The sequence below is a fragment of the Oncorhynchus mykiss genome, chromosome 5, assembly GCF_013265735.2.
Source record: "Oncorhynchus mykiss isolate Arlee chromosome 5, USDA_OmykA_1.1, whole genome shotgun sequence".
NCBI lineage: Eukaryota > Metazoa > Chordata > Actinopteri > Salmoniformes > Salmonidae > Oncorhynchus > Oncorhynchus mykiss.
The window spans coordinates 71,341,392-71,354,988 of record NC_048569.1 but is presented as its reverse complement, the minus strand read 5'-3'; the positions used below and the strand labels follow the sequence as shown (position 1 = coordinate 71,354,988).

At 41.9% G+C, this 13,597-nt stretch overlaps 1 protein-coding gene across 2 annotated transcripts; it reads right to left on the bottom strand.

Annotated features, from left to right (window-relative positions):
- Window positions 1-70: 70 nt before the first annotated feature.
- On the bottom strand, window positions 71-13,487 carry si:dkey-183n20.15 (RING-HC_RNF170 domain-containing protein). Of its 2 annotated transcripts, XM_021604187.2 has the most exons (7): window positions 10,877-13,487; window positions 10,258-10,360; window positions 9,210-9,318; window positions 6,699-6,772; window positions 6,172-6,282; window positions 945-1,252; window positions 71-656 (listed from the first exon to the last, which is right to left on the bottom strand). In XM_021604187.2, exons 1-6 carry the CDS (start codon window positions 10,915-10,917, stop codon window positions 953-955), a joined length of 738 nt encoding a protein of 245 aa, XP_021459862.2. In that variant the 5' UTR covers window positions 10,918-13,487; the 3' UTR covers window positions 71-656; window positions 945-952. The 2 variants fall into 2 exon arrangements, with proteins under 2 accessions (XP_021459862.2, XP_021459861.2); XM_021604186.2 differs by having other exon boundaries at window positions 71-1,252.
- Between the last annotated feature and the right edge of the window lie 110 nt (window positions 13,488-13,597).

Sequence of the window (13,597 nt, the reverse complement as noted above, 5' to 3'; positions counted from 1 at the left end):
TAGGGCTCATCTGGAAAATAGTTATTGGTCTCAGCATTTACTCCCTGTTCAGTAAGGACAAATAACAAACTTTCAGAACAATAAATACACCATTTATAGCATTTTACAAGTATTCACATCAAGTATTTACAGTTTCACTGACAAACAGCAGGGTACAATATAATAGGTCTACATTTAATCTGCACCCCCCCATGAACAAACCCAGGTTTTATTGAACCACTGAAGGGCATTGATAACAGTAACACGGACACCAAAATAAAGGCTACAGGTAGGGTTGGACATTTCCAGGAACTTTAAATAAATTCCCTGTTTTTTTCTACAAATTATGTTTGGAGGATTCTGGATTCCCTGCTTATTCCCTCCTGATTCCAGGAACCCCCCCAACTGAGATTTTGGGAAAACCAGGGAATTTATTGAAAGTTCCCTATATGTTGAAACACTAGCAACAGGTACTGTAGAAAGAAACACGACACACACAAAAATCTGAAAATATCAGACAATGAACCTCCAAAATGCTGCATAAAAAACATTCAACACATTCCATTAAACATACTTTGTGTAGGTTCCACCATGTTGCTTTCATCAGATCAGTGGTCATGAAGGAAAGAAGGCTAGGTGTGACACTATGCATTCAGCCATGCAAAAACTGAGCCCCTGGTTAGACTTACTATTAGACTGTAAACCTCTGCTTGTGGTACAGTGAGTCCAACACCTGGGGTGTAATCATTAGTCCAAAATGATTTTCTTTGACAAATTCAGTTAAGTCTCTCCCTGTTTGGTTCCTAGTGAATACACCTGCTAATAACCCCAGGATGCAAACCAGCAGACATACACTGCTGACTTCTTGCTAGGTCTCTCTCTCAAAAAAGAGGTTTGTCACCTCGAGATCTCCTGTTGAAATGAAAGCTAAATCACTGCTGGCCATCATTTCTGCTACTCGCTCTACAGAGAGTTACTGAACAGGCCTACCCCCTGTGTGAGCTGAGGAGTTCCCACTATCTGGTGCCATCTGCTGGTTGATATTGATAACACAGATGAGCAGCAGGAATACCACCACCAGGTCATCCAGGACCCCCAGGAGGCCAGACAGGGAGGGTGGAGTGTCCAGGGGGGGCGAGGCGAGGGACACCACAGTCCCTAGGCAGCAAAGTGCCACCCGGAGGAAGAAGAGGCACACTAGCCCCCCCATGGTGCCCAAGCGGCGGATTAGCAGCTGCAGGAACAGGGGTGTGTCACACAGGTAGTCTGTCACCTAAGGGACAAGACAAACGGGCACAGGTGTGAGTGGAGGGTGTCACGGTCACCTCGCCTGGCTTCAGGTGGGACAGAGAGATCTGGCTCTTGTTCAGTAGAGCAGGTGTTCCCAAACTTTTTGTGGCTGGGATCCCTTTTGCAAATTCATCAGCGATTTAAAAATAGCATACAAGGAGTTTTACTTCGACGTCTTCAGTGCATGACTGGGCGAACCAAGTCTTGGGCCCAGTGAAAAAACATTTAAAAGGCCCTTCTCTTGGCATTGAAGAGAAAAAATGTATGTCTTCAAGCTAATTTTCTGCAATTCTACACATTTGTCCATTTGCAGAGTGCATTCATGTTCAAAGCATACATTTTGAGGAATACAAGAAGTTTTGAGTTTAAAATTTGATAATTGGTGGAAAACTGTAGATACCAATATCACTGTGAGCCTCCCAAGCCCATGTTGGTCAAGCTTAAGAACATACATTGTAGATCAATAATATTTGTATTGTAGTATACAGTGTTGGGGAGTAGCGAACTTAAGAGTCTATTGATGCACCAGTGTGTCAATCTAAGTAACATAATTTTAAAAAAAACATCAAAATCCGTCAATTTAAGCTAGAGATATGTTTTTTGTTGTTGTTGCATGGGCTGAGTCTCATCCACCACATCTGCGATGGAAGGTGGCCGAGCTGCAGAGGTGTTTGTCAGACCATGAGATATCCCGAAAATCGGTCTTCTGAACAGTTTTGTCTACAAAATAATATGACCGCTATGTGGAAAGGGGAGACTCACGAACTTGATGCTCTTCTCCCCCCACGGGTGTCACGGGACCCATCTAAAGGTAACCCATACAAATAAATGGAAGTATGGATATACAGTGCCTTGCGAAAGTATTCGGCCCCCTTGAACTTTGCGACCTTTTGCCACATTTCAGGCTTCAAACATAAAGATATAAAACTGTATTTTTTTGTGAAGAATCAACAACAAGTGGGACACAATCATGAAGTGGAACGACATTTATTGGATATTTCAAACTTTTTTAACAAATCAAAAACTGAAAAATTGGGCGTGCAAAATTATTCAGCCCCTTTACTTTCAGTGCAGCAAACTCTCTCCAGAAGTTCAGTGAGGATCTCTGAATGATCCAATGTTGACCTAAATGACTAATGATGATAAATACAATCCACCTGTGTGTAATCAAGTCTCCGTATAAATGCACCTGCACTGTGATAGTCTCAGAGGTCCGTTAAAAGCGCAGAGAGCATCATGAAGAACAAGGAACACACCAGGCAGGTCCGAGATACTGTTGTGAAGAAGTTTAAAGCCGGATTTGGATACAAAATGATTTCCCAAGCTTTAAACATCCCAAGGAGCACTGTGCAAGCGATAATATTGAAATGGAAGGAGTATCAGACCACTGCAAATATACCAAGACCTGGCCGTCCCTCTAAACTTTCAGCTCATACAAGGAGAAGACTGATCAGAGATGCAGCCAAGAGGCCCATGATCACTCTGGATGAATTGCAGAGATCTACAGCTGAGGTGGGAGACTCTGTCCATAGGACAACAATCAGTCGTATATTGCACAAATCTGGCCTTTATGGAAGAGTGGCAAGAAGAAAGCCATTTCTTAAAGATATCCATAAAAAGTGTTGTTTAAAGTTTGCCACAAGCCACCTGGGAGACACACCAAACATGTGGAAGAAGGTGCTCTGGTCAGATGAAACCAAAATTGAACTTTTTGGCAACAATGCAAAACATAACATTTGTGGTAAAAGCAACACAGCTCATCACCCTGAACACACCATCCCCACTGTCAAACATGGTGGTGGCAGCATCATGGTTTGGGCCTGCTTTTCTTCAGCAGGGACAGGGAAGATGGTTAAAATTGATGGGAAGATGGATGGAGCCAAATGCAGGACCATTCTGGAAGAAAACCTGATGGAGTCTGCAAAAGACCTGAGACTGGGACGGAGATTTGTCTTCCAACAAGACAATGATCCAAAACATAAAGCAAAATCTACAATGGAATGGTTCAAAAATAAACATATCCAGGTGTTAGAATTACCAAGTCAAATTCCAGACCTGAATCCAATCGAGAATCTGTGGAAAGAACTGAAAACTGCTGTTCACAAATGCTCTCCATCCAACCTCACTGAGCTCGAGCTGTTTTGCAAGGAGGAATGGGAAAACATTTCAGTCTCTCGATGTGCAAAACTGATAGAGACATACCCCAAGCGACTTACAGCTGTAATCGCAGCAAAAGGTGGCGCTACAAAGTATTAACTTAAGGGGGCTGAATAATTTTGCACGCCCAATTTTTCAGTTTTTGATTTGTTAAAAAAGTTTGAAATATCCAATAAATGTCGTTCCACTTCATGATTGTGTCCCACTTGTTGTTGATTCTTCACAAAAAAATACAGTTTTATATCTTTATGTTTGAAGCCTGAAATGTGGCAAAAGGTCGCAAAGTTCAAGGGGGCCGAATACTTTCGCAAGGCACTGTATATATCCTTAATAAGACAGACACTTCAAAACCGTATTCCATTTTTGCCAGTTATGAATGTGTTGTTCAATGCTTTTCTATAGGCTATAGTAGAAATGGCTAAATTAAATATTTTAGCAAATCATTTTTTAGATATATACACTGCTCAAAAAAATTAAGGGAACACTAAAATAACACATCCTAGAATAGAATGAATGAAATATTCCTATTAAATACTTTTTTCTTTACATAGTTGAATGTGCTGACAACAAAATCACACAAAAATTATCAATGGAAATCAAATTTATCAACCCATGGAGGTCTGGATTTGGAGTCACACTCAAAATTAAAGTGGAAAACCACACTACAGGCTGATCCAACTTTGATGTAATGTCCTTAAAACAAGTCAAAATGAGGCTCAGTAGTGTGTGTGGCCTCCACGTGCCTGTATGACCTCCCTACAACGCCTGGGCATGCTCCTGATGAGGTGGCGGATGGTCTCCTGAGGGATCTCCTCCCAGACCTGGAATAAAGCATCCGCCAACTCCTGGACAGTCTGTGGTGCAAAGTGGCGTTGGTGGATGGAGCGAGACATGATGTCCCAGATGTGCTCAATTGGATTCAGGTCTGGATTCAGGTCTGGGGAACGGGCGGGCCAGTCCATAGCATCAATGCCTTCCTCTTGCAGGAACTGCTGACACACTCCAGCCACATGAGGTCTAGCATTGTCTTGCATTAGGAGGAACCCAGGGCCAACCGCACCAGCATATGGTCTCACAAGGGGTCTGAGGATCTCATCTCGGTACCTAATGGCAGTCAGGCTACCTCTGGCGAGCACATGGAGGGCTGTGCGGCCCCCCAAAGAAATGCCACCCCACACCATGACTGACCCACCGCCTAACCGGTCATGCTGGAGGATGTTGCAGGCAGCAGAACGTTCTCCACTGCGTCTCCAGACTGTCACGTGATCAGTGTGAACCTGCTTTCATCTGTGAAGAGCACAGGGCGCCAGTGGCGAATTTGCCAATCTTGGTGTTCTCTGGCAAATGCCAAACGTCCTGCATGGTGTTGGGCTGTAAGCACAACCCCCACCTGTGGACATCGGGCCCTAATACCACCCTCATGGAGTCTGTTTCTGACCGTTTGAGCAGACACATGCACATTTGTGGCCTGCTGGAGGTCATTTTGCAGGGCTCTGGCAGTGCTCCTCCTTGCACAAAGGCGGAGGTAGCGGTCCTGCTGCTGGGTTGTTGCCCTCCTACGGCCCCCTCCACATCTCCTGATGTACTGGCCTGTCTCCTGGTAGCGCCTCCATGCTCTGGACACTACGCTGACAGACACAGCAAACCTTCTTGCCACAGCTCGTATTGATGCGCTATCCTGGATGAGCTGCACTACCTGAGCCACTTGTGTGGGTTGTAGACTCCGTCTCATGCTACCACTAGAGTGAAAGCACCGCCAGCATTCAAAAGTGACCAAAACATCAGCCAGGAAGCATAGGAACTGAGAAGTCTTCTATGGTCCCCACCTGCAGAACCACTCCTTTATTGGGGGTGTCTTGCTAATTGCCTATAATTTCCACCTGTTGTCTATTCCATTTGCACAACAGCATGTGAAATGTATTGTCAATCAGTGTTGCTTCCTAAGTGGACAGTTTGATTTCACAGAAGTGTGATTGACTTGGAGTTACATTGTGTTGTTTAAGTGTTCCCTTTATTTTTTTGAGCAGTGTATTTTTTATACCTAAAGGGGTCCTAAAATGCTAAATCCAATACCTAAATGATCCATGGTATGACCAATCTTAAAACAATTCCATATGTTAGCTTAGTAGAACTAGGTTGTAGTGTGGTTGCAGCATGTTTTAATAAAGAATATGACAAGGTTTTGTGTGTTACTAGGTTGTAGCGTGGTTGTAGCATGGTTTGATAAAGGATGTGACAAGGTTTTGTGTGTTACTAGGTTGTAGCGTGGTTGTAGCATGGTTTGATAAAGGATGTGACAAGGTTTTGTGTGTTACTAGGTTGTAGCGTGGTTGTAGCATGGTTTGATAAAGGATGTGACAAGGTTTTGTGTGTTACTAGGTTGTAGTGTGGTTGTAGCATGGTTTGATAAAGGATGTGACAAGGTTTTGTGTGTTACTAGGTTGTAGCGTGGTTGTAGCATGGTTTGATAAAGGATGTGACAAGGTTTTGTGTGTTACTAGGTTGTAGCGTGGTTGTAGCATGGTTTGATAAAGGATGTGACAAGGTTTTGTGTGTTACTAAGTTGTAGTGTGGTTGTAGCATGGTTTGATAAAGGATGTGACAAGGTTTTGTGTGTTACTAGGTTGTAGTGTGGTTGTAGCATGGTTTGATAAAGGATGTGACAAGGTTTTGTGTGTTACTAGGTTGTAGTGTGGTTGTAGCATGTTAGTAAAGGTTATGAAAGGTTTTGTGTGTGGTACTGACCTTTCGAGGGGCTCCTGAGTAGCGTTTGTTGTAGTCTGTGATTTCTCCCAGAACCTCCCTCTCTTTACTGTCTGACCAACCCTTACTGGACAGACGACACAGGACCTTGACCTAAGAGAGAGAGAGAATCCATTCCAGTTACATTCTGAATCATTATTTATCACTTTTATCCAACTTAAAGGGATAGTTCACCAAATTGTAAAATTGAATGTTGGTTTCCTGACCCTGGAAGCAGTCGATCAACAAGGTATGAAATCAATCCATGCTTTGGTTTAGTTTTCCTGGCACTGTTTCCAAATGCTAACGTTTTAACATTTGTGACATAAATCCCATTAAAGTCATGGGACCAATATCAGCATTTTTTTGCGCATAATGTCTAAATCATCCAAAAGTATCTACATTTAATTGTGAAGCTCACAAAAGTCACTTATAGATGATTTGAACATGATGCTCATTTTCTTTTCAGATAACAAGTGTAATATCTTGGTAATAATGGCTGTTTCTACAGTTGGGTGTATCTTCCTTACCTTTTGTCTACACAGAGGGCAGCTTATGGCGTCCAGCCAGGACCCATGTCTCCAGTAGGAGATCAGACAGGGAGCTGCAGACAGAGAAACAAGGTAACATAAAGTACTCTCACTTATATTTTCATTCATATTTTTACCCCCAAAACAACGATTCACCATTAAGGAAACATGGTCATATCGCTAGTGTAGTATGTTTATATTATTGTGCATGAGGCGGAATGCGGGAATGAGCAAAATGCTGACAGCAGCATTAGAAGCTGTTGATGTAGTGATATGACCTTGTCTACTGCATGATTGTGAATTAACACACACTTGGATGGTGTTTAGGTGTAAAGTGTAGCTCCTATCTCTCCCACCCTCTCTCTCTGAGGGGAAGGCAGGGTTAAGTGGGGCAGTTCAGGTGGAGTAGTTATTACGTCATGTGATGATGACACAGACAATGGTGAAGGTTAGGTGAGGGAGAGAAGATTGGCTGTTGCTACTATCCTTATCAACCACTATTTTTAACCCACCGTTGATATACAGAAAGTATTCATAACCTTTGACTTATTCTACATTTTGTTGTGTTATAGCCTGAATTCAAAATGTATCGCAGATTTTTTTTCTCACCGTCCAAGCTCTCCCAAGTTGCTTGTTAATTGTTGCAAGACAGCCATTTTCAAGTCTTGCCATAGATTTTCAAGGCAATTGAAGTCAAAACTGTTATTAGGCCACTCAGGAAAATTCTATGTCATTTTGGTAAGCATATATTTGGCCTTGTGTTTTAGGTTATTGTCCGGTTGAAAGGTGAATTTGTCTCCCAGTGTCTGTTGGAACAAAGACCGAAGCAGGTTTTGCCTGTGCTTAGCTCTTTTCCGTTTATTTTTTTATCCTAAAAAACTCTCTAGTCCTTGCCGATGACAAGCATACCCATAACATGATGCAGCCACCACCAGTTGCTCAGTGATGTGGTGTTGGATTTGCCCCAAACATAAGGCTTTGCATTTAGGCCAAAATGTATATTCCTTTGCTGTGTTTGTTTTACAGTATTCTTTGTCACAATTTTTGCAGTTTTACTTTAGTGCCTTATTGCAAACAGGATACATGTTTTGTCATATTTTTTATTCTGTACATGCTTCCTTCTTTTCACTCTGTCATTTAGGTTAGTATTGTGCAGTAACTACAATGTTGTTGATCCATCCTCAGTTTCTCCAATCACAGCCATTAAACTCTGTAACTGTTTTAATGTCACCATTGGCCTCATGGTGAAATCCCTGAGCGGTTTCTTTCCTCTCCGGCAACTGAGTTACAGTAGGAAGGACGCCTGTATCTTTGTTGTGACTGGATGCATTTATACACCATCCAAAGTGTAATTAATAACTTCAAAATGCTCAAAGGTATATTCAATGTCTGCTTTTTTTTTTACCCATCTACCAATAGGTGCCCTTCTTTGTGAGGCATTGGAAAACCTCCCTGGTCTTTGTGGTTGAATCTGTTTTTGAAATGCACTGCTCGACTGAGCTTATTTAGGCTTGCCATAACAAAGGGGTTAAGTACTTATTGGCTCAAGACACTTCAACTTTTCATTTTTTATTAATTTGTAAACATTTGTTAAAACATAATTCCCCTTTGACATTATGGGGTATTGTGTGTATGCGAGTGACACAAAATCTCAATTGAATCCATTTTACATTCAGGCTGTAATACAACAAAATGTAGAAAAGGTCAAGGGGTGTGAATACCTTCTGAAGGCAACTGTAGCTGTCTATGACTGTTGTGCCACTTCTGTAATGAGGTTATTGTCAAAACAGACAGTTTTGCTTACTCAGAGATAGCAAACCGAACTGGATCGAAAAGGTATTTAAAATGTGTGAAATTCTCTTGATTTAGCAAGCTTGTGTTTTGCACTTTTGGGAATATTTTGTTGATTCTATTGAGCCCGACGAACTAAGTCAAGCACACCTCAAGTATTTCAGATATTTTCAATTTGTGTTTGACCCAGGTACGATAGCAAGACAAAGACCAGACTGACAGCCAGGTTGTCATAACAATTCCATATAGTCACCATATCCTAGGACCATTTTAGACCATAGATGGCCTTGGGAGAGTTTGCACACGCGTGCCAAAAACATCCTTCCTATTTTCATAGTGAGCCTATATGACTCTGGCCAAATGAGAGAGATGTGTGTGAATGTGCAAAGCCTGACTGTGTGTGATCTCCATCAGGTGGGAGCCACACACTGGGTCACTAGTGTGGCACAGGCTAGACAGGTCTTGGGGCTCTCATCATGTTACATGGATAGAAACACGGATGCTTCGTTGGCCAGACAGATGGACAGACAAAATAGTTAAATAGATCCAACCTGACTTGCTGCTGTAGTCAGTGTGTTGTATGGTACTTTCATTTGTAATGTAAATATTAATATGCTACCTTCTGGGCTCTAAAGACCTCTTTCTATCTGTACAAGTCTCTATTGGCCCTTAGATAAATCAGATCATGTGCAGGTTGTGGTGGTCGTGGTACTGTCTTACCACAGAAGAGATGGCCACAGTTGGTCTTTACGGGGAAGCTGGCAGTTTGTAGACATACAGGGCAGAGCCAGTCTTTGTGGCCCGCGGATGGACAGATCTGAGAGGAGTTCTTGGGAGAGAGAGGAATACATTGGTACAGTTAGAGATAGGTAATTATAACACCGGTTTCTGTTTCTCTGACCTCTCTGCACTTAATTGATCACTAAAGAGTGATTGGAAAGGCAGGTCCCATGTCTAAAACTGGCAAATACTGTGGCTTTTAGGAACATGAGATACACACCTCTGGAATAGCAGTGAAATAACAGCAACAAGCACCAGGGAAAAGATGAGGCCAAGGTCCTATAAATGGACCTCGGTGGACCCCATCATAAGGAAATATCAGCTCGGAAATTATCACGGTCTAAGTTAGCTTGACAGCTGGAGGGAGCCCTACCATCTCCTCCTTCCCTCCAGACTGCCTCTCTTCTAAGCATTATTAATAACAGTAATCGTTTTTTGTAAGAGTAAGAGTTATTATCAGTTAATAACAGTAATCGTTATTTGTAAGAGTAAGAGTTATTATCAGTTAATAACAGTAATCGTTATTTGTAAGAGTAAGAGTTATTATCAGTTAATAACAGTAATCTCAACAACTAACAACAATATCAAACTAAGACAGTGACATTACTCCGACATAACCAGGAATCATATGGGTAGAGCATCTCAACTTCTCTGTCCAACAGAACCATGTTTTGTTATGAATTTAACCAAAAGTACAATGTAATTACGCTGGTCTTTGTAGCAGCAATGATTTTAGCACTATGGAGAGTACGGCCACTATTTCTCCTGATTCCCCAGACAGTCAGACAGTCAAAACTTTGCTATACTACAATTAATGTTTTCTAATATAAAAATTATTATTGACATTGTGGCATGCGTTGATTGATACTGCAGTGTGATTATAGTGGTTGTCATGTCAGGGCTTAGAATCCTGCCCCCTAGCATTCTTAGATGTTAGTGGTCATCAGTAATTGACCCAGTATGTGTGTGTGTTTCTGTGTGGCCTCACCTTGCTGTAGGTCACATGTTTGAGGGATGTTCGGTCCTGTGTGTGTTCTGAGGACGATCCTAGGTGACCCTGACCCACTGTGACCTCAGGCAGAGGGTCACATCTGGTGGAGGAGGAGATTGGGGAGACGGGGGAATAACATGAATTACATTGTGTTAAGGTTCAAATTGGCATGCAACAATTTATTTAACAAACTATCAGCCTCCATAGCTGTTCAACTTTTTGCTTATTGATAGTTGCAGTTGACACTGAATGAAGTCAGTAGATAGTTTGTCCATAGAGGACAATACATTGTCTATAGAGGACAATACACATTTGGCATATTGCAGCCAAACTGGGATCTTATGGTGATTTGCCCAGTGCAAGTTTAGTTAGTTGGTAAAAAGCTAGTAACCAGATACTAGACACCCCATCCCCCTATACCAAGTACCCAAACTAGTTAACTGTGAAAACAATCTGGATACCAGATACACACAACCCCAAGCTACAAGACCTTTACAGTCTAAGTACCAGACACCCAACCACACCTATACTATCAGCATCTGTAGTGTGTGAGTGGGTGGTGTGTAGAGGAGAGGGTATAGGCCCTCTGTTTATGCCCAGAGAGAAAAATACTTACCTGGGATGAGAGCTGTGTGAGGTGTGCATGGTCTGATTCATCTGGCAGCTGGAAGTGTAGGTCTGGTAGCTGTAAACAGACAGAGAGCCTGGGAGTGTCTCCTAGACACTCATGAGTGTGTCTCTGTAGACTGTGTGTTTCCCGGAGAGGCTAGAGAAGGAAATGTTTCCTGACTGCATCATTGTACACAATAAATCTTACTGGTCAGTTAATCATTAGCTAGGCCTTTCGATCTGGGAGCTGACGGCTGCCTGCCTGGAAGAGACTTAGAGAGCACCAGAGCACATTATTGATTGCAGTGAATGTCAATGTACTAGGATTACATAACATAAAAGCAGATTCTCTAATATGTGATTGATGTGATTGGTAAATGTTATTATAACATGAAATCGGTAAGGGTTCTAAACAAAAACTGGAAAGCGTTTCCATGGCCATTTCCAAATTCTATTTTGATCATGTGACCACCCACACAAGTTCAAAGCTATACTGTTTGTCTCCGCCTTTTCAGTCTTAATAGTTTAGTGCCAACTTGGCAATGATTTACTGAAGGTTTACTGAGTTTAAAGCCTTTACCGTAAAACACCAGCTCTATGGTGAAATAGAGTTGTGAAAAACCTTGTTGCTGTCTATCAATCCATATGTATCAGACTCATAGAGATGTATAGAGATCTCTACTTGGAAATAACCTGTTTTTAGCATGGACATTGACATTAAGGGTTTCCACTAGTAGTCAACTGGGTGGGGATTCCTATGGGTTGAAGCAATCAGCCAATGATTAAAGCATTGTCATCTTCTTCAAATTGGGTTGTATGGTTTGTATATGGCCTTAAACTATATCAGCGGCATCTAGTGGCCACAATAAATTAATAACACAGAAGAGTTGGTTCAAGACTCCTGCACTGCAAGTCCTGGTAAATCACCAATCGCTTTACACTTTTTTCAGACACAAAAGAAGACGAAAATGGAGTACTTTAAAGTTAAGAATGCCTCAATGGTGCTGCCCATGCTTTCACAGACGCCATAATGGCACAGATACAATGATGAGACCTCTATCCATCTCTTTGAGGAGCACCCCAGTTGAAAGGAATATCAAACCCTCTAAATTCCTTAGGATTCGCACAAATGTCATCATAATAGTCTTCATACATAAGTCTGTCACATTGGTACCGGTAAAGATACCGTAGATACAGATTTGCATTGCCCAAGGTCAACATTACAACTGAATTCCCACAGTCTGACATTCTAATGAGTAATAAAGAACTGTTATCAGCAAGTGTATGTTTGCAACGTGAAAATATTCACGTATGATGTTGAACTGTTATGTCTGTTACAGCGCTTCACAGTCTGCTTCCTGGAACACAAACATTCACCCTACACTTCTCGATCTCAAGTACAGGATAAAAATGCCTCAAAATGTATAAAAACAGTCGATCGATTTGGCAGGGGTCAGAGGGTGAATGCTGAGCTAACAGGCTAAGAGTAACTTTGTTCTCCCTCTGACAGAGGAAGAGAGAAGGTGAAAGGTCTATTCTAGCCAGATGGGCCACTGGAGATGGCTAAAGTACAGTGTCATTTCACTAAAACACACACACACACACACACACACAGTTTGTCTGCAGTTTGTCCCACATTCCTTACTAAGGCATCGTGGTTGTCCAGCGAGTCCAAGTCAAATATACATGTGGCATTACAAAAGACTAAGCATGCTTAATAGAGAACCTCAAATGAAATCGCTTTTTAGTCCAGGAGTAGACTTAATCTGGGTCTGGGAATCCGGCCCTATACGTGTCAGCAGCTGATAAACAAACAGACAGTGGTCTGTTGAGTCAGATAGAGTGTATTAACTGAGTATGAGTTTAAACTCTTTACCTATCTACCAGCCAGATTATTTTTGGGGTCAAATGCTTGAGGAAAACACCCCTCTGTGGGTCCACATTTTGACTCATGGGTCTGTGCCACCAGGTACGGTAAAATAAATAGACCCTGATTTTCTTGTCATGAGACCAGGCACGTGAGTTTCCCTCCTAATCTTATCTGTCAAATTAGACTGTAATAAAAAGTTAATTCCTCACAAAAGAACACACATGTGAGATTCATTAACCATTAACATGAACAGGATTGTGGGTAGCTGACTCAAACTACTCCAGGGTAGTTCAACTAGCCATTCCTTTGAATTTGTCTACACCTGACCTCAGGTTTATTGTACAGGAAATGTAATACATGAGTGGTTATGGTAAAACAGAGATCCAAGTGTTACACTTTCACAGTGCTCTTCATGAGAATCATTGTAAATGTAAATCATTGGCTTGACTGTTCACTGTAGATTTACCATTCAGATGTCACTAACCAGTCACTAACATACACACAGCATCATACCACTGCCGGTTCCACAGCATCCCACACACAGGCTGGGTTCCTTGCTGTCATTTCTGATTTCCTTAGCGAATCTTACTTGTTTGGATAGGTAAGCAATATGGTAAAGGTATATTACCCTTGTGATTTAAATATCCACCAAGTACCCTAATTGTCACTCTTTCAATATATTGCGAAAATACCGAGAAAAGGGAGCAAGGTTTTAGAATGAAATCCAGCTCAGATTTTTGAGGCGTTCCGCAAACCCTTGATTCCGCTCTGTGATTGGCTCCACACAGACCTGTCAGTCAGTCAGATAGTCAACCTGATTGGTCTGTCTGTTCCAGTCAGAGGACACCATTGGTGTTT

Coding starts and splice junctions, on each gene's coding strand:
- si:dkey-183n20.15 (XM_021604186.2), bottom strand. CDS start 10,917: ATGAATCAGACCATGCACACCTCACACAGCTCTCATCCCAG. Junction 6,773..9,209: donor CTGTGGCCATCTCTTCTGTG/GTAAGACAGTAC, acceptor CTCTGTCTGCAG/CTCCCTGTCTGATCTCCTAC. Junction 6,283..6,698: donor GCCCTCTGTGTAGACAAAAG/GTAAGGAAGATA, acceptor TCTCTCTCTTAG/GTCAAGGTCCTGTGTCGTCT.